This window comes from Anolis carolinensis, unplaced genomic scaffold, assembly GCF_035594765.1.
Source record: "Anolis carolinensis isolate JA03-04 unplaced genomic scaffold, rAnoCar3.1.pri scaffold_10, whole genome shotgun sequence".
NCBI lineage: Eukaryota > Metazoa > Chordata > Lepidosauria > Squamata > Dactyloidae > Anolis > Anolis carolinensis.
Genome location: NW_026943821.1, coordinates 7,843,730 through 7,863,047, shown reverse-complemented (window position 1 = coordinate 7,863,047; position 19,318 = coordinate 7,843,730). Strand labels below are relative to the sequence as shown.

General features: G+C 45.3%; 1 protein-coding gene across 11 annotated transcripts in view; it reads left to right on the top strand.

Moving 5' to 3' along the window:
- LOC103280541 (cation channel sperm-associated auxiliary subunit gamma) overlaps positions 1-19,318 on the top strand; it is a 60,247-nt gene that overhangs the window by 6,962 nt on the left and 33,967 nt on the right. For 9 of the 11 annotated variants that reach the window (XR_010000831.1, XR_010000830.1, XM_008119923.3 and 6 more), the window contains exons 5-10: positions 872-995; positions 3,085-3,148; positions 4,110-4,265; positions 6,067-6,238; positions 12,452-12,589; positions 13,405-13,470. Coding sequence is in view for 9 of the 11 variants with exons in the window: in XM_008119923.3 (XP_008118130.1) it covers positions 872-995; positions 3,085-3,148; positions 4,110-4,265; positions 6,067-6,238; positions 12,452-12,589; positions 13,405-13,470 (720 nt within the window). In the remaining 2 variants the exon portion in view is untranslated. The remainder of the gene's footprint in view (positions 1-871; positions 996-3,084; positions 3,149-4,109; positions 4,266-6,066; positions 6,239-12,451; positions 12,590-13,404; positions 13,471-19,318) is intronic. The other 2 variants (XM_062962788.1, XM_062962790.1) reach the window with 2 other exon arrangements.

Genomic DNA, 19,318 nt, shown 5'->3' with positions numbered 1-19,318 from the left:
ATAATCCAATTCAGTGCAGTTAATCTGCATTCTGAAACCACATTATATGGCAGTGTAGATGGGGCTTCACCTGACAATCTCACCTCATCTCGCGGAGTTGAACCGCCAACCATTAGGTCACCAGTTTAGCTGGCACAAGGGTTTAACCCCAAGCAGCAGTGGTGTCATCTGCGTTTTCTCTAAAAACTGAATTAAAGTCTGCCATTGCCAGGAACCGTGGTGGCGTAGTGGGTTAAATCCTTGTGCCAGCTGAACTGCTGACCTGAAGATTGTCTTTTTGAATCCATGAAATGGGGTGAGCTCCCGTCTGTCAGCTCTAGCTTGTGGAGACATGAGATAAGCTTCCCAGCTAACACATCTGGGTGTCCCCATGCCAACGTCTCTGTAGACAGCCAATTCTCTCACACCAGAAGCGACTTGCATAATGTTCTCAAGTTGCTTCTGACACAATTTTAAAATATTCCAGAGAAAGCACAGGTAGTATAAGCAGTAGGAGAGTATTCTTGGCACAAACCTCACAAACAAACCCCAGAGTTATCACCATACTTAATAATCTATTTTCTGCCATATACATGTGTTAGTTTTTCTGGTACATTAGTGGCCTTCAAAGTAAAATAATCCATGTGTTGTCGAAGGCTTTCATGGCCGGAATCACAGGGTTGTTGTATGTTTTCCGGGCTGTATGGCCATGTTCTAGAAGTATTCTCTCCTGACATTTCGCCCACATCTATGGCTGGCATCCTCAGAGGTTGTGAGGTATGGAGAAACTAAGCTGATATGTTTGGAGGAAGCAGTAAGGCTTCTGTCCTTTTGCCTTCTGAAGACACTGTATGATTTGACTTGGTTTCTGTGCTTCTTCCATTCCCACAAGGTTGTGACAGCGAAGAGGTTTGCAGGATGTGTTGGTTCACACCGATGCCCTTCATGAATGGCAGTGTAGTCATGGATGTGATTGTGGCCAGCAATCACCTTGGAATCCCTGTCGACGATAAGAGGTGAGAGAAATGCTTGAGGTTGGGATGCAACATTCATTAACTTACAAACGGAATGAAAACAACTTAAGCTGCACTAACCTTTTGGAAAGGCTTGGTGCAAGAAAAGAAAAACTCATACCATCAGAATGGCTGAGATCACTTGCCCTTTGTTTCCCCCTCAAACCTGTTTCCTATAAAGCCCATTCCAGCAGTCCTTGCTGTTGTCGAGCAAATTCAGGGTTTGTCCCTGGAGCAGGGACGAACCGATGCCCTCTGACCGCAGGATTCGATCCTGGCCAGCGGGGGCACTGCGAATTAAAACCCTATTTCCCACAATAATCTCAGCCAAATTCTTGAAGAGAGAGAGAGAACTGAGTTGTCTTTATTTCGAGTCAGCTGACGCGGATGTCAAGACGCAATCGCTCGCCGTGATGACATGTCACATAATACATTGCAGCAATTTTTATAAGCAAAAAGACAGGCGGAGCAATTCAAATCTCCCTCCCCGCCTTTCCCCGCCCAGTTCCACTCTGATTGGCTCTTTGACTGGGTGGCTCGAAATCCCCCCCAATCAGATGGCTTCCTACAGTCCACCAATCAGGGACAAGGGGCGGGCTGAGCAGCGATTAATGGACAGCCAAGCAGATTATGAAAAGGATGGATGAGTCAATATGTCCAATCTACATATGTGTCTGACACGCTGATATTGACAAAGGGAGAGCTGTTTCCTGAATAATTGTGTGGATGAAGGGTGAGCTATTCTTCCTTCTGATGGCCTGCTCTGAACTCAGAAGGAGGAACAGCCCGAATAATTGTCCATGCAAGAGTAGGTGATAATCTCCTCTGGGCAGGGTACTCCAGCCCATGGGGGGGGGGGGGGCTGTCTGCACGTAGCTGAGTCAAACCTCAGTCACTCTATTTTTTCATATATGAGGCATTTTGGGAAGGGAGACATATAGGAATACATTCATAGAGTCAGAAATCATATTGCCCACTCCCAGCCACCCAAAGGTCTAGAGTTCATAAAGTTTCATACGAAATCCAGAATCCAAAGGAAAGATTGTAAAGCATGTGGTTTAAAACTGGCTTTTTTCCTTTGCTAACTCCTTTGTCTGGGTAAACAAAAGGAAGTGCTTCTGTCACTGGTTAAAGAAAAGATTAAGGAAGTTGTTATCTCTTGCCTCAGGCTAAAAGGTCAAACACCTTTTGTGCAGAGAGTTTTAGTAAACCACAGTAAACTCCAGTAAAAAGTCTCAATCGCCTTCTACTATAAATTATGAAATATAGAACATAAAGTCTTGATTTTTGAACTATCTTTTACAAAGTCCTGGGGGGGGGGGGGTCACCTCGATCACATTGCCACTTCGATGTCACCAAATGATAGTGATTAAATTGTCCAGTTTGCCTCTCTCCTCTGCATTCATATTTCATGATGTCTTAAAATCAAAACTACTATTTCAACATTAATGGGAATCATGTGGTCTTAGATTTCAAGTCCCGGTGTTGGAACTCAGCCACACCATGCACAAGTTTATAGTCCTCATCAAGCAAAGAGATAAAGTTAGGTGACAGGGAAAGCCTTCCCCATTGCCCTCTTTGTCTGCCTGTTTCTGTATTATCTCTTCTCCTGTTTGTTAGACTAATACTTCTCAGGGAAACACTGCTTTAAGCTTCAGCCACATGGCAAGCCACCGAGTCCTCCATTGTATTATTCTTCTGTGAGCATGAAGAGAGGCAAGATGTCTCCAGAGAGCTAGTTAGATAGCTAGGCCCTAACTTTCCTATATAGAAATGTAGTTCTTTTAACCAAGCCCTTTGTAACTTTTTAAGTTTGGCTCTGTCTCCTGTATTGCTGAAGCTTATTTACTCCACTGCCATGCTCAAGAAGCTTCTGATCTGCTAAACTGTTGCTGCTGCTGCTGTTGCTGATTTACATTTTAAATACTTCTTCCTTTTCGAAATTCCCCAACACCTGGCACCTCTGGCAATCCCATATTACACAGAAGGCTGCTTGATACCTATGATGCTTCAGAAAATATTTTAAAATATGCTGATTCCCATAATATTTTATCATAGGACGTTTTTCCATAATCTCTTTTCTTAATACTAGGTTCTCTATCAATATCAATGGATACATGAAAAAAAACAGAGTTAGCTTCAAGATTGGACTAAAGGTAAATGGTTGGGGTTGGTAAGAAATCTTTTTTCAAGCAAACACTGATAACTGTGGTAGCAAGATTCTAGGAGGAGGACTAGGACACTTTAACCCATTGAAACACTGGCTAATCCACTTGTATTTTATGGCTGCCATTTTAATGTAATTGTATCCTAATTGCTTTTAGGGTATATGTTGTAATGTTTTACTCATGTTTTAGTTTACTTTGTCTTATTGGATTGTTTTTTATTATTTTCATATCGATGCTTAATTTTTGTTGTACGTTTACTGTTGTTACTGTGCATTATCTTGTATTATTTTGATGTATTAGCAGTCATTTGAGGCATTGAATATTTGCCTTTTTGTTTTGTGTCTATAAACCACCCTGAGTCCCTTCGGGAGAGAGGATGGTCTAGAAATAAAGTTTTATTATATTGATAATAAATATTATAATAATAAATACCTTAAAAGGGGAAGATGGGCAGGGTGCATCATCTTCTTTTATTTCACACCTTCTTCCTAATATTGGGACTCAAGGTGGATTACAGAATGTTAACATGAAAACATAACAGTGAAATGCTGCTTCAAATACCATGGCTCTATCCTCCAAAAGCAAGGTACCTATGTATATTAAATCCCAAGAGGACATAGCCGCGCCTAACTAAAAATCCCACTAGTTCCATGCCATTGATTAATTCATCTGTGTTGGTTAGGATCAAATCCCAAATACCTAATCTTCTTGCTTTAACATAGATTTCAGTTTCCCATGGTTTTCTTCCTTCCTTTGTGCATGGAGATTTGTCATGGAGCAGAATTACAATTTATCACTCCAGTCTGCGGCCAAAAGTGGCACAGGCCATGCAAATTTTTACCATAGATTGTATAGATTGTAGTATTTGGGCCACCGTAGCTTCAATATGCAGGATAAATGTTAATTGTGTCCTGATGCACTCTACTCTGGCCTCTTTGCATCCAAATAGCTGACTGCTTTGAATGCCTTCATGTCTCTGAAACATCGGTCGCGTCCCTTGTGGCACACGCACATACAAGCTCCTGTGCTCATCCTTGGTGACATCCCCAGGAGCAAGGTCGTCCTCCTTTCAGACACGGGGTATGACGATTACTTTCCAATAGAGGTGAGAGATGATGGAGGTGAGTTGGGTGGGATGTCGGACTCAAGATAATCATGGTGGCCAGCCTCCCCTGGTTTCCTTCTCTTGCAAATCTGATGGTAGTGGCAGTAGCAATCAAAAATTCAACCCATTGGTTTGACCACAGCTGACTACGCAGAACATACCTCCTGGTTTGCTGGTAGAGAGCCCCTCGGCAAGTCTCTAGAGCTCCAAGGTCTCTGTCTGGAAGGAAATCTGAAGGCAGACCTAGGAAATACACTTTTTGTTGGAACTCAGTCATATCCTACATAAGCTTGTAGTCCTGATGAAGAACTTAGATAGGCAGATGAGTTAGTTGACAGAGAAAAGCTTTCCTCCATTGGCTTCTCTGCATGCCTGTCACTCTGTTCTCTCCTCTTATCACCTTGCTGGTTAGACTGATACATCTCAGGGACATGTGACAAGCCCCTTAGTCTTCCTTTCTGTTCTTTTGTTCTTCTCCTGGTGGTGTATTCCAGAGCAGGAGCACCTCTGTACTTAACCACCACACTCCAGTCCAAGACAAATCATCAAAGCAGTTTATGAATACTATATAAAGCAGTTCAGCAAAAATAGTAAAAACATCAAAGCCCAAATATATGAAATAGTCCACAAGATTCAAGGCACAAGTGTAGATTCAAAAACACAGGGCTGCAAAAGAACCAGGATGCACAAGTCATCATAAAATCCAATACAAAAATCCAGGAACAATCCTTCAAAACATGGAAGCATGAAACATAAACAAACAAAGACATGGAACTAGAATTCCCTTAGCAGGTTTGACTTGGCAAGAGATATAGCCTCAATAATCAATGTTGACCAGACTGCTGGAAAATCCCCTGGCTTCTCTAATATAGACATGAAATCATGATAACGGCTTCTTCGCTGACAAGCCCTGTGACTTTTGAAGATTCTGTTGAGCAGCCCAGAATTTACAAAAACTAAGCCTCCTATCTATCAGCTCATTAACTTCTTCACCTGGGATTTTGTCCTCTGTACTCATTTCATCCTCTGACCATGCTTCCCTAGAGAAAGACTTCTCAGCAGCATCTGGACCCCTCTCTGGAATGTGGCCTTCACTAGGTGCTGGAGACACAGACTGCTCAGTTTCAGGATTTAAAATCTCATGCTGGCTTGCAGGCCCAGCAGGCCCAGAAATCCCATGATCCACTTCCTCATTGACATTAGGAGCAGGTACAATTATGGGCTGAACTGCAACACCTGGGAACATGAGGAGAAACAAGATGTGCGCTGATAGATAAATAGATAGATAGATAGATAGATAGATAGATAGATAGATAGATAGATAGATAGGCCTTGTTAAGTTTTCTATCTAGATATGTAGTTCTTTGAATAAAGTATTTGACTCTGTTGCTGAATTGCTTAAGCCCAGTCGCTCTACTGCTGATACTAGATGTTTCTGATCTGCCGAACTGCTGCTACTGCTGTTGTTGCTGCCTTATATATTTTAATGCTTTATATGTTTTAAATGCTTTTTTCCTATTTGAAAATTGCCTCCCAACAGCTCTGTCGCACAGAACTGCTGCCACCACCAGGGCTCTGTGATGTCACAAGTCCCGAAACCCCAAGTTTTGCCCCTCAAATCTCAGGGCCTGGGATAGTCCTGGAATGAAGGGGCCCAGGTTCAGACCCAACAGGAAAAAAGACAGGCTCCTTTCCTGACCCTATCATGGGAATGTCCCTGATTCTTTCAGCTCAATAGGATTTGATCCTGTCTCTACATATAAGACACGGCTTGCCTCTTTTTTCTCTTTTTCTACCGCAGGTGGGCATTGACAGTTGCTGGATTGGCACCATGTCATGCCGATATTCGGGTTTCTCCAGTACTGTTCGTGATAGCATTTCAACAGAAAGCACTCTTTTCATCCGGCAGAACCAGCTGGTCTATTACTTTGTGGGGCATTACCCCATTTTGCACATGAGAGGCCCAGGTTCAAGTAAGTGAGCCTGAAAAATAAATAACATGGGTATTAACTACACTACTTTAGGCCAGCTTCCCTGCAGAAATATTGGCAAGTCAATGTCGGTGAGCATTCTCCCAAACCTGCAGGGAATGCCAGCACTCCTTTAACAGAATTTACCTCCCAAGATTTCCCTGTGGAGAAGGAGTGGTCATTAAGATGTGGTGCCTGGAATCCAGTCCTTAACAGACATTGTAAATCTGACTTGTATTTCGAAGAACGTCCTAGTACACTGAACACTGGGTGCATCTATATGTAGAATTAATGGAGGGTTACTGTGAGTTATCCGGGCTGAATGGCCATGTTCCAGAAGCATTCTTTCCTGATGTTTCACGTGCATCTATGGCAGGCATCATCAGAGGTTGGGAGGTCTGGTAAAAAATAGGCAAGTGTTGTTTATATATCTGTGGAATCTCCAGGGTGGGATAAAGAACTCTTGTCATAAATATGGTGAGCCTGTGGTGTTCTGAAAGTCCTTTTGGCTGTGAGAAATTGTGGGATAGTATCTGTGTCACTGCAGCATAGAAGGAAGGTTAGGGAGCACAGTAGATGTGTGTTCCTAGTCTGTAGTTTTTCCAATCTCCATGTGTCTTTTAACAGTTTCTCCCTGTGGAGACTTTCAATGTGTTGTTGAAGGCTTTCATGGCTGGAATCACTGGGTTGCTTTGAGTTTTCTGGGCTATCTGGCCATGTTCCAGAAGAACTCTGTCCTGATGTTTCTCCCACATCTATGTCAGGCATCCTCAGAGGTCTGTTGGAACAGTGGGGTTTATATATCTGTGGAATGTTCTGGGTAGGAGAAAGAACTCTTATAAATATGGTGAGAAATTGTGGGATAGTATTTACAACAAGAGGAGCCCGTGGTGGCGCCGTGTATTAAAGTGCTGAGCTGCTGAACTTGCGGACCGAAAGGTTGCAGGTTCAAATTCGGGGAGAGGAGTGCGCACCTGCTGTTAGCCCCAGCTTCTGCTAACCTAGCAGTTCGAAAACATGCAAATGTGAGTAGATCAATAGGTACTGCTCTGGTGGGAAGGTAGCAGTGCTCCATGCAGTCATGCCGGCCACATGATCTTGGAGGTGTCTACAGACAACGGCAGCTCTTCGGCTGAAAAATGAAGATGAGCACCTACCCCTAGAGTCGGACACAACTAGACTTGATGTCAGGGGAAAGCCTTTTAACCTATTTATTAATTTATTTATTTATTTATTTTATATACCGCTCTTCTCCCCCAGGGGGACCCAGAGCAGTCTTACATAATGGCAAGATTAATGCCACATATAATACAAAATACAGTAAAACAAATGATCGTAAAAACACACTTAAAAACCAATATCATACCCCATTTAAAACAGTAAAACACTGTGTGACCATTACAACAGGGCCAGTAGCATTGGGCCAAAAGTCAGAGCCAGTCTGTATTCAATTTCACATTAATCCAACGAATACATAGGATTATATCAACCGTATCTTAGGATGGGCCAAAAGCTTGGTCCCACATCCAGGTCTTCAGCTGCTTCCTAAAAGACATGAGTGAAGGGGCTTCCCTAATCTCCCTTGGCAAGGAGTTCCACAGCCGCGGAGCCACCACCGAAAAAGCCCTGTCTCTCGTCCCAGCCAAATGCACCTGTGACGGCGGCGGGACTGAGAGCAGGGCCCCACTGGAAGATCTTAATCTGCGGGGCGGCTCATGGGGGGAGATATGTTCGGAGAGGTAAGTTGGACCAGAGCCGTTTAAGGTTTTGTAGGCCAAAGCCAGCACTTTAAATTGTGCCCGGAAGCTAACAGGCAGCCAGTGGAGCTGCTTCAACAGAGGAGTTGTATGCTCCCTGTACGGCGCTCCAGTTAATAGCCTGGCTGCGGAACGTTAGACTAGTTCCAGCTTCCGAACAGTCTTTGAAGGCACCCCCACGTAGAGCGCATTGCAATAGTCCAAACGAAATGTAACCAGAGCGTGGACCACCGTGGCCATGTCAGGCTTCCCAAGGTACAGGCACAGTTGGCGCACAAGTTTGAGTTGTGCGAAGGCCCCGCTGGACACCGCCAAAACCTGGGGTTCCAGGCTCAGCGATGAGTCCAGGAGGACACCCAAACTGTGAACCTGCACCTTCAGGGGGAGTGTGACCCCATCCAGCACAGGCTGTAACCCTATACCTTGTTCGGCCTTACGACTGACCAGGAGGACCTCTGTCTTGTCTGGATTCAACTTCAATTTGTTCACCCTCATCCAGTCCGACACAGCAGCCAGGCACCGGTTCAGGATCTGGACGCCCTCCTTGGAAGCTGGAGAAAAGGAGTGATAGAGTTGGACATCATCTGCGTACAGATGACACCGAACTCCAAAACTCCAGATGATCTCACCCAGCGGCTTCATGTAGATGTTAAACAACAAAGGGGACAGTACTGAACCCTGTGGGACTCCACAAGACAATGGTTGTGGGGCCGAACAGCTGTCCCCTATCAACACCTTCTGGGTACGGTCCTCAAGGAAGGACTGGAGCCACTGCAATGCAGTACCCCCAAGGCCCATTCCCACGAGGCGACCCAGAAGGATACCGTGGTGTACGGTATCGAAGGCCGCTGAGAGATCCAGGAGAACCAGCAGGGACACACTCCCCCTGTCGAGCTCTCTGCGGAGATCATCCACCAAGGAGACCAAGGCCGTCTCAGTTCCATGCCCCGGTCTGAAGCCAGACTGTGCCGGATCGAGATAATCAGTTGCTTCCAAGAATCCCTGGAGTTGTGAGGCAACCATGCGTTCCACGACCTTGCCCAAAAAGGGAAGATTGGAAACAGGCCGAAAGTTATTCCAATTAGTGGGGTCAAGTGATGGCTTCTTCAACAGTGGTTTTATTACGGCTTGTTTGAGGCCGGCTGGAAGTCTGCCTTCCCGGAGGGAGGGGTTCACCACCACTCTTACCCACTCGACCAACCCCCCTCTGGCTTCTTTAACTAGCCAGGATGGGCAGGGGTCTAGGATGCATCTCCACGTCCTCGGGTTGCACAGATTGAAATGAATCCATCAAAATAGGACAAGCAGTTGCTCTCTCTACATCTTCGGAGACTGCATCAACCGCGGTGTCAAGCTTGGAACGAATCAAAGCGATTTTCTTTGAAAAGAACTAGGAAAAAGCTTCACATGTGGGCGCAGTTTGAGGGGTGTTGTTAAGCAGCCCTCTGACAGTTCTAAAAAGCTCGGCAGGATGGTTTTTGGCTGCCTCAATTCTAGAACTATAATAGGTTTTTTTTTTTTACAGCAGCCATTGCTTTGCAATATGTTTTCCTTTGGGCTTTAACCCGTTCTAAATTTGATTCGCTCCGTCGCTTTCGCCACACACGCTCTAGATGCCTTGTCTCGCGCTTCATTGCTGCCAACTCCCCGGAGAACCAGGGCGCTAGTTTAGCTCTGCGCATTGCGAGGGGCCGCTCTGGAGCGATTGTGTCTATTGCCCTGGCCATCTCCCCATTGTAGAGAGTGACCAGAGCATCAACAGAATCACCTACCGAGGAGGCGGGAACATCCCCAAGAGCCATCACGAATCCATTTGGATCCATAAGCCTCCTGGGGCGGACCATCTTAATGGGTCCACCACCCCCGCGGAGGTTAGGGGTTGCAGTAATTCTAAACTTGACCAAGTGATGGTCGGTCCATGACAGTGGACTAACGAGAGCTCTTCCACACCACCACCATTCTCCCATCCCTGGCAAAATACCAAGTCCAATGTATGTCCAGCACAGTGGGTAGGGCCAGAAATCACTTGGGACAGTCCCATGGTTGCCATGGTATCCATGAAAACCTGAGCTGCTCCCGACAGGGTGGTCTCTGCGTGTATGTTGAAGTCTCCCAGCACAAGAAGCCGCTGAGACTCCCAACACCAAGCTCGAGATCACCCTGGCTAGCTCAGTCAGGGAGTTTGTAGTGTTGCGGGGTGGACGGTACACTACAAATATCCCTATACTGTCCCGGTCTCCTACCCGCAGGTGGACGCTTTCAAATGAGGTAGATTGCGGGATGAGGCATCTGGTCACGGGGATAGAATTCCTATAGATTATTGCAACCCCGCCTCCCCGCCCTCCGGATCTTGGCTGGTGCTGAACAGAGTAACCTACAGGACTGAGCTGAGTGAGGTTAGGCCCACCTGACTCGTCCAACCAGGTTTCTGTTATACATGCCATGTCTGCTTGCTCTTCTAATATCAGATCACTTATAGTGGTCGTTTTCCCATTAACTGATCTGGCATTCAACAGCACCAGCTTTATTCCATCAGGTCCGCCATCCTGGATACCCAGACTCACCTTGTCAGGAGACCCTTTTGGAATACATTTTGGAACTAATAATGATCTCTAGGCCCAATTAAGTCCCTAGGCCCAATTAACACATTTGGTCTCCTTTTCCCGTACCTCCCTTTTCCTATAACCGTCCCAATGGTGACTCCATGGCTGGCAGAACTCCCCCCATCCTCTGCACATCCCCCACTCACCTCCCCTGACCATTGTTTAGCTGGGTCAACCTGACTGGGCCAATTGAACAAGCCAGATGGTGGCACTTCCCACCCCCCTTACATAGTCTCCAAAACCCTCCAACACTCCCCCTCCCCTTTTACATTCACATCAACGTTCCAGTTACTGATAGTGACCTGTGCAGAGGAATGGGAGATATTGGAAAAGCAGAATCCTAGTAACAGTTGGAGGCTATAAAGTGCACAGTACATAAGTAACAATAAAACTAAGGGGCTGGAGGGGCCAATCCTATATCTAAAGTGCCTATCTGTTAAATACATTGAATGAATTTCTATCGCCAAAAAACCAATCTGGTTCCGGCGGGCAGTCCCTATCAGTGATTACAACACCACCACATTTTAACATTAGGTTAGCAGCCACACAGGATTTTTAGCAGCTATACAGTACTGCTCTCAACTTCCCAGTCATAAGAGGATTGATGGCTCAGTTTAACAAAAACAAATTAACAAAAACAAATTGGACCTCTTCCCGGGTCCAACCAAATTTAGATTAAATTCCGGCAATGGGTCCAACCCCAGAAGCCAGCCAGTGGTGGTAATAGCTATGGTATGGGCCCAGCCCAGAAATTCCCACAGTCTCAACCCCTTGACAAGCTGCCAGATGCAAAAAGATGTGATAAGATGTGAACAGCCGAAGACGAGCCCAAGGACAAACCAATAGGCCACGCTTCGTAGCAGCCGTGGGGCAGAGGGAACGGTAGGACTGAGAACGGGAATGTTTTAAAGCCAGCTGCTCTGCCTTCTTCTCCAGAATGTTTTTGGAGTTTTCAAAGTCTTCCCCTCTCCCTTTCCTCCTTACACGAGCAGAAGCAAGGCTGGGGGTGTGGCAGCAGGACTCACTTCTTGTGTGCTGGTAGAGTTCTTTCTCCCACTCTGAACATTCCACAGATATATAAACTCCACTTGCCTAGATTCTAACAGACCTCTGAGGATGCCTGCGATAGATGTGGATGAAACATCAGGAGATAATGCTTCTGGAACATGGCCAGACAGCCTGGAAAACTCATAGCAACCCAGTGATTCTGGCCATGAAAGCCTTCAACAATACATAGAACTAATGCAGTTTGGCACCACTAACTTCCATAATTCAGTGCTATGGAATCATGGGAGTTGTAGTTTGATAAGGTCTTTAGTCCTCTCTGCCTATCCAGAAGTTGAAAGCATAAACTCAAGTCCTGTGTTTTGGTCTCTCTCCTGTGTGATTAATGTGTAATTTATGGAAATGCTTTGATATGTATCTTTTATAGAACTGCATTTTGATATGTGTGTTTGTAGAATTTTTATAGTATTTGTATGTTTTCGACTGTACTGTGACCTAGGATAAAGGTACTGTCTGGACGGGCCCTGAGTAAGCCTGCCAGAAGAGATAGGTCTTCAGTTATGTTTTAAATAGTGCTACTGGCTCAATAAAATACACCTCCCATTATTTAATCACTATTAAAGTTAGAACATTTTGAAAACATTTTCTTGGAGCAGATTTACTCAATTCAGAATGGTTGATTGTTAACTAGGAATTGAACTAAGCATCAAATCTTTTTGTAGTGGCTAGAAGAAAATTGCAAAATTATTAGAAGGCACATCTTTTCTTCGAGAAAAAATCCCCATAGACTAGAACAGTTCCACAGTAAGTTAACTGTTATCTTCTTTCTCTTTTTTCTGATTTTCCTTCAGAACTGTGGACACGTATAATGAACGATGTCTGCGTGAAGAGATTAAACCCCGTGTTTTTCTCTGGCAATAACAGTGAATACGTGATTGTTCTTGGCGAGGGCGCGAACATGGGAGATTTCTTTCTGATCACGATACAAGGTATTTTTCTTGTGCTACTCAGAATAAGTTCATTCTGCACTATACAATGCAGGTGGATGGGGCTAGCTTGATCAATCAGGCCTGTTTGCTTTCTGCCCTGTGCAAGGACGTGGGCAAAGATGGCTTGAATAGGGTGTTGGATGGGGTCAATTTGGTGTAGAATTTGCTGGGGTGGGTCAGCACATGTGGACAAAATAGCAAGTTCCAGAAAAATAGATCTAAATAGCATGGGAATGTGGTTTCTGTAGAATATTGTAAGTTCCCCACATTCTACAGAAGCCACGTTTCCCTGCTATTTATCTATATGGCAGTGATGTAAAGCTGCTTTTTGAGGGTTGCTAGATGAGTGGAAGGATGGGGTAAAATGATGTGTGGAAAACATCCCTCAGACAACAGGAAAAGGGTAAATCTGAGAACAAAGTCAGTGTGATAGACTGCAAAAGACAAAGTCATTCCTAATTTTCCTGTGTGGCAGGGAGTTGGACTGGATGGCCCATGTGGTCTCTTCCAACTCTATAATTCTTCAAGTTGGTTGAGAACAGATCTATATAATAATTTAATTATAATAAAATGCAGCAGCAGACAGTAACAGAAATGCTTTATAATGGCAAAACGTATTGTACATTATTTTAGGCACTGCTAGTAAAGAATTTGACTAATCACTTCATAAATCCACAGGATTGCATGAAATGGAAATTAAAGGAAACTAATGAGACTAAGCATACAAGTCTGCTGGCATTGGGTTTATCTATATGTTAAAAGGGGAAAGAATAGCTTTAACACTTTAACGTTATCACTTTTTCCCCTTTTTACAGATGGGATTGTGAATTCCAGTGGCTCTATGAGGGTTGGTGAGCAGACAGTGTGCCAATTTCTGCAATGTATGTCTTTCTACATTTTTGTCATCTACCTCTCTGTCCTGCTCACTTCAAAGGATCAGTCTGAACGCAGATTAAAGATAACTGCTCTCAAATCCAATCTTTATTGAAGAACACATGACTTTGGAAAAGTCAAGAATGACTCAATGTTTACATACAACTATTTTTATAACTTTTGATGCTACGTAACACCACACGTAAATATCATCATCAAGTCCCACCTCCAATATCACATTACTACCATTTTCACACACTAAACTAATTATAATTGTTTATACTTTCGGTCCCAAGTTCCCAGGCGTATTCTATCTTCTTCTGCCAGGTGCTTCTGGGATTGTTTATGTTATGACTCCCAGTTACAGGGCTGAATTACCAAAGCCCTGTAACTGGGTTCCATGACATGGTGCCCTCCTTTTCTTCGTCCTCCTCTTCGGTTCTTCCTTCATCACAAACCTGAAACAAAACAATAATTCTATGTGTCCATTTTGTCCAAAGTACCCATATATTTTTTCAGTAAGCTACGATGGAATACAGGGTGTATTTTCCCTAAACTTTTTGGCAATGCCAACTGGAAAGTCACTTCGTTGATAACACCCTGTATTCTAAATGGTCCAATATATTTAGGGCCTAATTTTTTCGAAGGTAGCCCCAGTTTGATGTTTTGGGTACTTAACCACACTAAATCTCCTTTCTCCAATTTATCACCTTCCACCCTCTTTCTATCTGCGAACACTTTATACTTTTTGTGTGCTTCCTTTAATGATGCAGTCACTTGACTCCAGCATTCCATCATTTGTGTTTTCCATTTCCCCGCCTCTGTTCCCTCATTCTCTGTCCATCTTGGCAGCTGGGGCAGAGGCTGTATTTCATACCCGTAAACTACTTCAAAGGGGGTTTTATTTGTTGCTGAATGTATAGTCGAATTAAAAGCTAGTTCTGCAAAAGCCAACCACCGAGACCAGTCATTTTGTCTCATGTTAGAGTACATTCGAAGGAACTGCCCAAGTGTCTGCTGAGTACGTTCTACCGCCCCATTTGTCATGGGGTGAAAAGCAGAACTTAAACTCCTTTCTGCTCCTAGCATTTCCAAGAATTTTTCCCAAAATTTTGCTGTGAATTGTACTCCTCTGTCACTGACTACTCTACTGGGACATCCATGCAGTTTGTAAATGTGGTTTATGTACAATTCAGCTAGTTTCTCGGCTGATGGTAGTTTTGGCAGTGCTATAAAGTGGGCCTGTTTAGAAAACAGGTCCAATACTGTCCAAATATAACGATGTCCTTTGCTAACCGGTAGTTCCCCCACAAAGTCCATAGCTACACATTCCCAAGGTCTGGTAGGTTCTGCTACTGTTTGTAATAATCCCATTGGTTTCCCTCCTCTCGATTTATTTCTGGCACAATCATCACATTGAACCACATGGTTCTTTATGTCCTTCCTCATCCCTGGCCACCAGCAATGTTTTGCTATTGCTTTTGTTGTTTTTGTAATTCCTGTATGACCAGCGCTCTGGTTATTGTGAAAACGATGCAAAATCTTGATCCTTAATGTTGCTGGGATATACAGTTTCTTGTTCACAAACCAAAATCCCCCCTTCTGCTCCCCCTGTTCCGCATTGGATGCGATCCATTGGTCTCCTTCATAAGACTGTTTCAGTTCGTTTCCCCAATTATCTTCCCCGCCGAGTTCAACCATAGCAGTGTTCTCCTTTTGGGTTTGTGCTCTTGTCCTGACAGCTAAGCCCCATTGTTTATCAGAGAATATTGTTCCCTCTTTTGCTGTGGTTATTCCTTCGTGTTGAGGCATGCGTGAAAGGGCATCTGCCAAGACATTCTGCTTCCCTTGAAAGAACTTTAATTGGAAATCGAACCTGCTGAAGTATTGTGCCCATCTAATCTGTTTGGGGGACAGTTTTCGAGGAGACTTTAAATACTGGAGGTTCTTATGGTCAGACCAAATTTCAAATGGGATTCCGCTTCCTTCGAGAAAGTGCCGCCAGCATTCTAAGGCCTTTAATATGGCTAGTGCCTCTTTTTCCCATATCGGCCAACATTTTTCAGTTTCGCTGAACTTCCGGGACAAATATCCACAGGGTTTTAAGTTCCCATTTTGATCTTTTTGCAATAGTACTGCTCCGTATGCACAGTCTGAGGCATCGCAATGGATTATGAAAGGACTCCTGATATCGGGGTGTTTTAGGATGGGTCCTTCTGTGAAGCATTCTTTTAGGGTTTCGAATGCCTTTTGGCATTCTGGCGTCCAACTTAGTCTGGCGCCAGGAGCTTTTACTTTTGCTGTCTCCCCTTTCCCTTTTGTTTTTAAAAGTTCAGTAAGGGGTGCGGTTATTTGCGCGAAGCCTTTTATGAAGGGTCTGTAAAAATTTGCAAACCCCAGGAATGATTGCAATTGCCTCCTTGTTTGAGGCACTCCCCATTCTTTCACATCTGATACTTTAGCTGGATCCATAGCTAGCCCTTCTGGAGATATCCGATACCCCAGAAAGTCAATTTGAGTTTTATTAAATTCACATTTGGACAGTTTTGCGTACAGCTTTGCTTCCCTTAGTCTCTGCAAAACTTCCCGGACCAATTTTACGTGTTTTTCCTTATCTTCACTCACGATCAAGATATCATCAAGGAATATGAATACCCCTCTGTACAACAATGGGTGTAGTATTTCATTTATAAGCTGCATAAAGCAACCGCCTCCGTTTTTTAAACCGAAAGGCAAAATTTTATATTCAAAATGGCCGAATGCGCAGGAAAATGCAGTTTTCCAAGTATCCTCCGGTTTTATTCTTAATTTATGATACGCTTCAATTAAATCAAGTTTAGTAAATATGCTCCCTTTCTTCAATACGGTAATTAAATCCTTTACTAAGGGCATAGGGTATTTATTGTCCTTAGTAATTGCGTTTAAATTTCGATAATCAATGCACAATCGTAGGGAGTTGTCTTTCTTTCTCCTAAATAACACTGGGGCCCCGAGAGGAGAGTTGGATGGCTTAATGAAGCCTCGCGCCAGGTTTTTATCAATATATTTCCTCAATTCCTCCTTCTCCTGCACAGACATGGGATACACTTTTGGTTTTGGTAAGTCTGCTCCTGGGGTTATTTCAATTTCTACTTCTATATTCCTTTTGGGAGGCAATTTACTGGCCTCTTTCTGATTGAAAACATCCACAAAGTCTCTGTATTCAGGCGGCAATAGCTGTGGGTTTATCTCACCTGCTTCATCTTCCTCGTCCTCCTCTTCTGCAATTTTGCTTATCTCCCATTGCGTCTGCTGTTCTTTGAATGCTAAGCTCTTTCCTCTCCAATCTACTTCAGGATTTGCCTGTTCGAGCCATGGTATCCCTAATATTACGTGGTATGTGGCAATAGGGGCTATTACAAAGGATATTCTTCCTTCCCATTTGCCTATTTTACATGGGACCTCCCGTATTTCCTTTGTAGATACTTCCCCAGCAGCGACTGATCCATCTAGCTGCGAAAATGCAATTGGGGAGTCAAGCGCCATCTGCTGGCATTTCAGCGCTCCTGCTAATTCCGGAGTTACAATATTTCTAGAACAACCACAATCCACAAATGCCTTGCAGGTGGCCTGATTCTCTAGTCCCGAGAGGCAGATTGGCACTACTATCATGCGTTTGTCCCGACTCACCAATTTTTCTGAAGATTCTGGGGCCTGCACCTCCTCTTCCGCGCGCCTCCCGGTTGCTGGCTTGGGCTTTGGGGGTTTTGGCGGCTCCCCCTTCCGGGCCCAGCATTCCGCTGCTCGATGGCCCGTCTTCCCACATACAAAGCATTCCGGTTTAGGTTTGTTGTAGTCTCCTCTGGAGGGAATCCCCGGCCTCCCTCCGGGTCTTTCCTGCTTCCTCGTTTCTCCTCGACCTCTCGCCACCGGTCTTTGCTGGCCGCTGCTGCTTCTGAAGCGCTTTACTTGGGCCAGGGTGGATTCGACGCGCCCCGCTAGTTGAATCCATCCCTGGAGCGTTTCGGGGTCATCTCTGTGCGCTGCCCAGCTGAAAATCTCGGGGCGTAGTCCCTCTTTAAATAACTCCACTTTGGTCACTTCAGACCACTCTGGTACCCTTTCCGCGAGGTGGAGGAATTCCTCTGCGTACTCGGGCACTGTTTTGTCCCTCTGCTTTATTCCTTTCAGCTGGTCTCGAGCCCTCAATTGCTCTAGCCGGTCTCTGAACCGGTTTTCCAGCGCGGCGAGGAAGCGGGGCACTGACCTCAGACATGGGTCGTGTCTGGCATGGAGTTGCACGTACCAGCTGGCTGCTCCTCGCTTTAGTGTGTTGCCGATGGCTCGAACCCTGCTTGCTTCGGAGGGGAATGTGTGTGCGTTGTCTTCCATGTATCCTCTGATGCTAATTAGAAAAAAGTTCAGTTCATCTGATTCCCCTCCGTATTCCAGTTTGAGATCTTCCCTTCTCGGCATCCATTCTGCGGCCCGTTGATGCTGTCTGGGAGGCATGGGGAAGGGTTGCATCAGGTTTCCTCGGGCGGCTCCTTGGAACACGCCGCGCCCCACTCCGGTGGTCATTCTGCGTGGCTCCCGAAAGTCTGCCGCCGCTGTCGGCCCTTCCGCCCATCCGCATACTGGCCTCGCTGTAGCTCCCTCATCTCGCCTTTCCTCGTCGTACGGCACATCCTCCTCCTCTTCCTGGATCCCCCGCTCCTCTCCGCCTTCGTCTGCAAATCCACTGGACCCGATTCCTGGCCCCAGTGGCCTTTCCACCCCGACGCCCATTCGGGGGGTTGGGAGCTCTGTTGGAGATGGCAGCCTCAGAGTTCCCAGAGCTCGCTGGCGCTCCACTTCGCGCGCCATTCTGTCTCGGAACTCCAGTTCCTGCCAGTATTCCTCATCCCCCTCGTCCCTTGCCGCCACGGGACTCTGCGTTGACGCTCGCTGGCCCCTCTGGCTCCAATCTCCTTCTTTACTTGGCTCTCTCTCGGCGCCATATCGGATGGGCTCCTTTTGGAGATTCTCTTCTAATAGTGGCACCAACCTCCCCACGGTTTCCGACAGCCTGGATAAATTTGTTTCCAGGATGGATAACCGCAGGGCCACGGTCTCCGGCATGCTTCCTCCAGATCCCCAACTGGTTTCTGCCGCCGCCGGACCGCCTCTTCCCCCTCTGGGAATCCTCTGAGTCACGCCGTCCGGCTTGGGGTACCCCGTAGAGGAAGCTATGGCTTGCAATGTCTCTTCCGCCAACGGCCGAGCTCCCAGCGAAGGCCCCTTTGCTCCGTCATGGCTTTGATCTCCTTCCCTGCTCATTATCACTTCACTGCAAATTTGCAGGAGGGTGAGAACTGGATTCTTGACTTAATTGTCCTGCTCACTTCAAAGGATCAGTCTGAACGCAGATTAAAGATAACTGCTCTCAAATCCAATCTTTATTGAAGAACACATGACTTTGGAAAAGTCAAGAATGACTCAATGTTTACATACAACTATTTTTATAACTTTTGATGCTACGTAACACCACACGTAAATATCATCATCAAGTCCCACCTCCAATATCACATTACTACCATTTTCACACACTAAACTAATTATAATTGTTTATACTTTCGGTCCCAAGTTCCCAGGCGTATTCTATCTTCTTCTGCCAGGTGCTTCTGGGATTGTTTATGTTATGACTCCCAGTTACAGGGCTGAATTACCAAAGCCCTGTAACTGGGTTCCATGACACCTCTCCACCCATGAACATGGACAGAAAGAGGCATGGGGAATGCTCTTTTGACACCATTGAAATACCGTATTTCATTGCCACCTCATAATAGTTACACCCCCCTTTTATCGGGCGGCAAAATTGGTAGTATATTTCTCCAT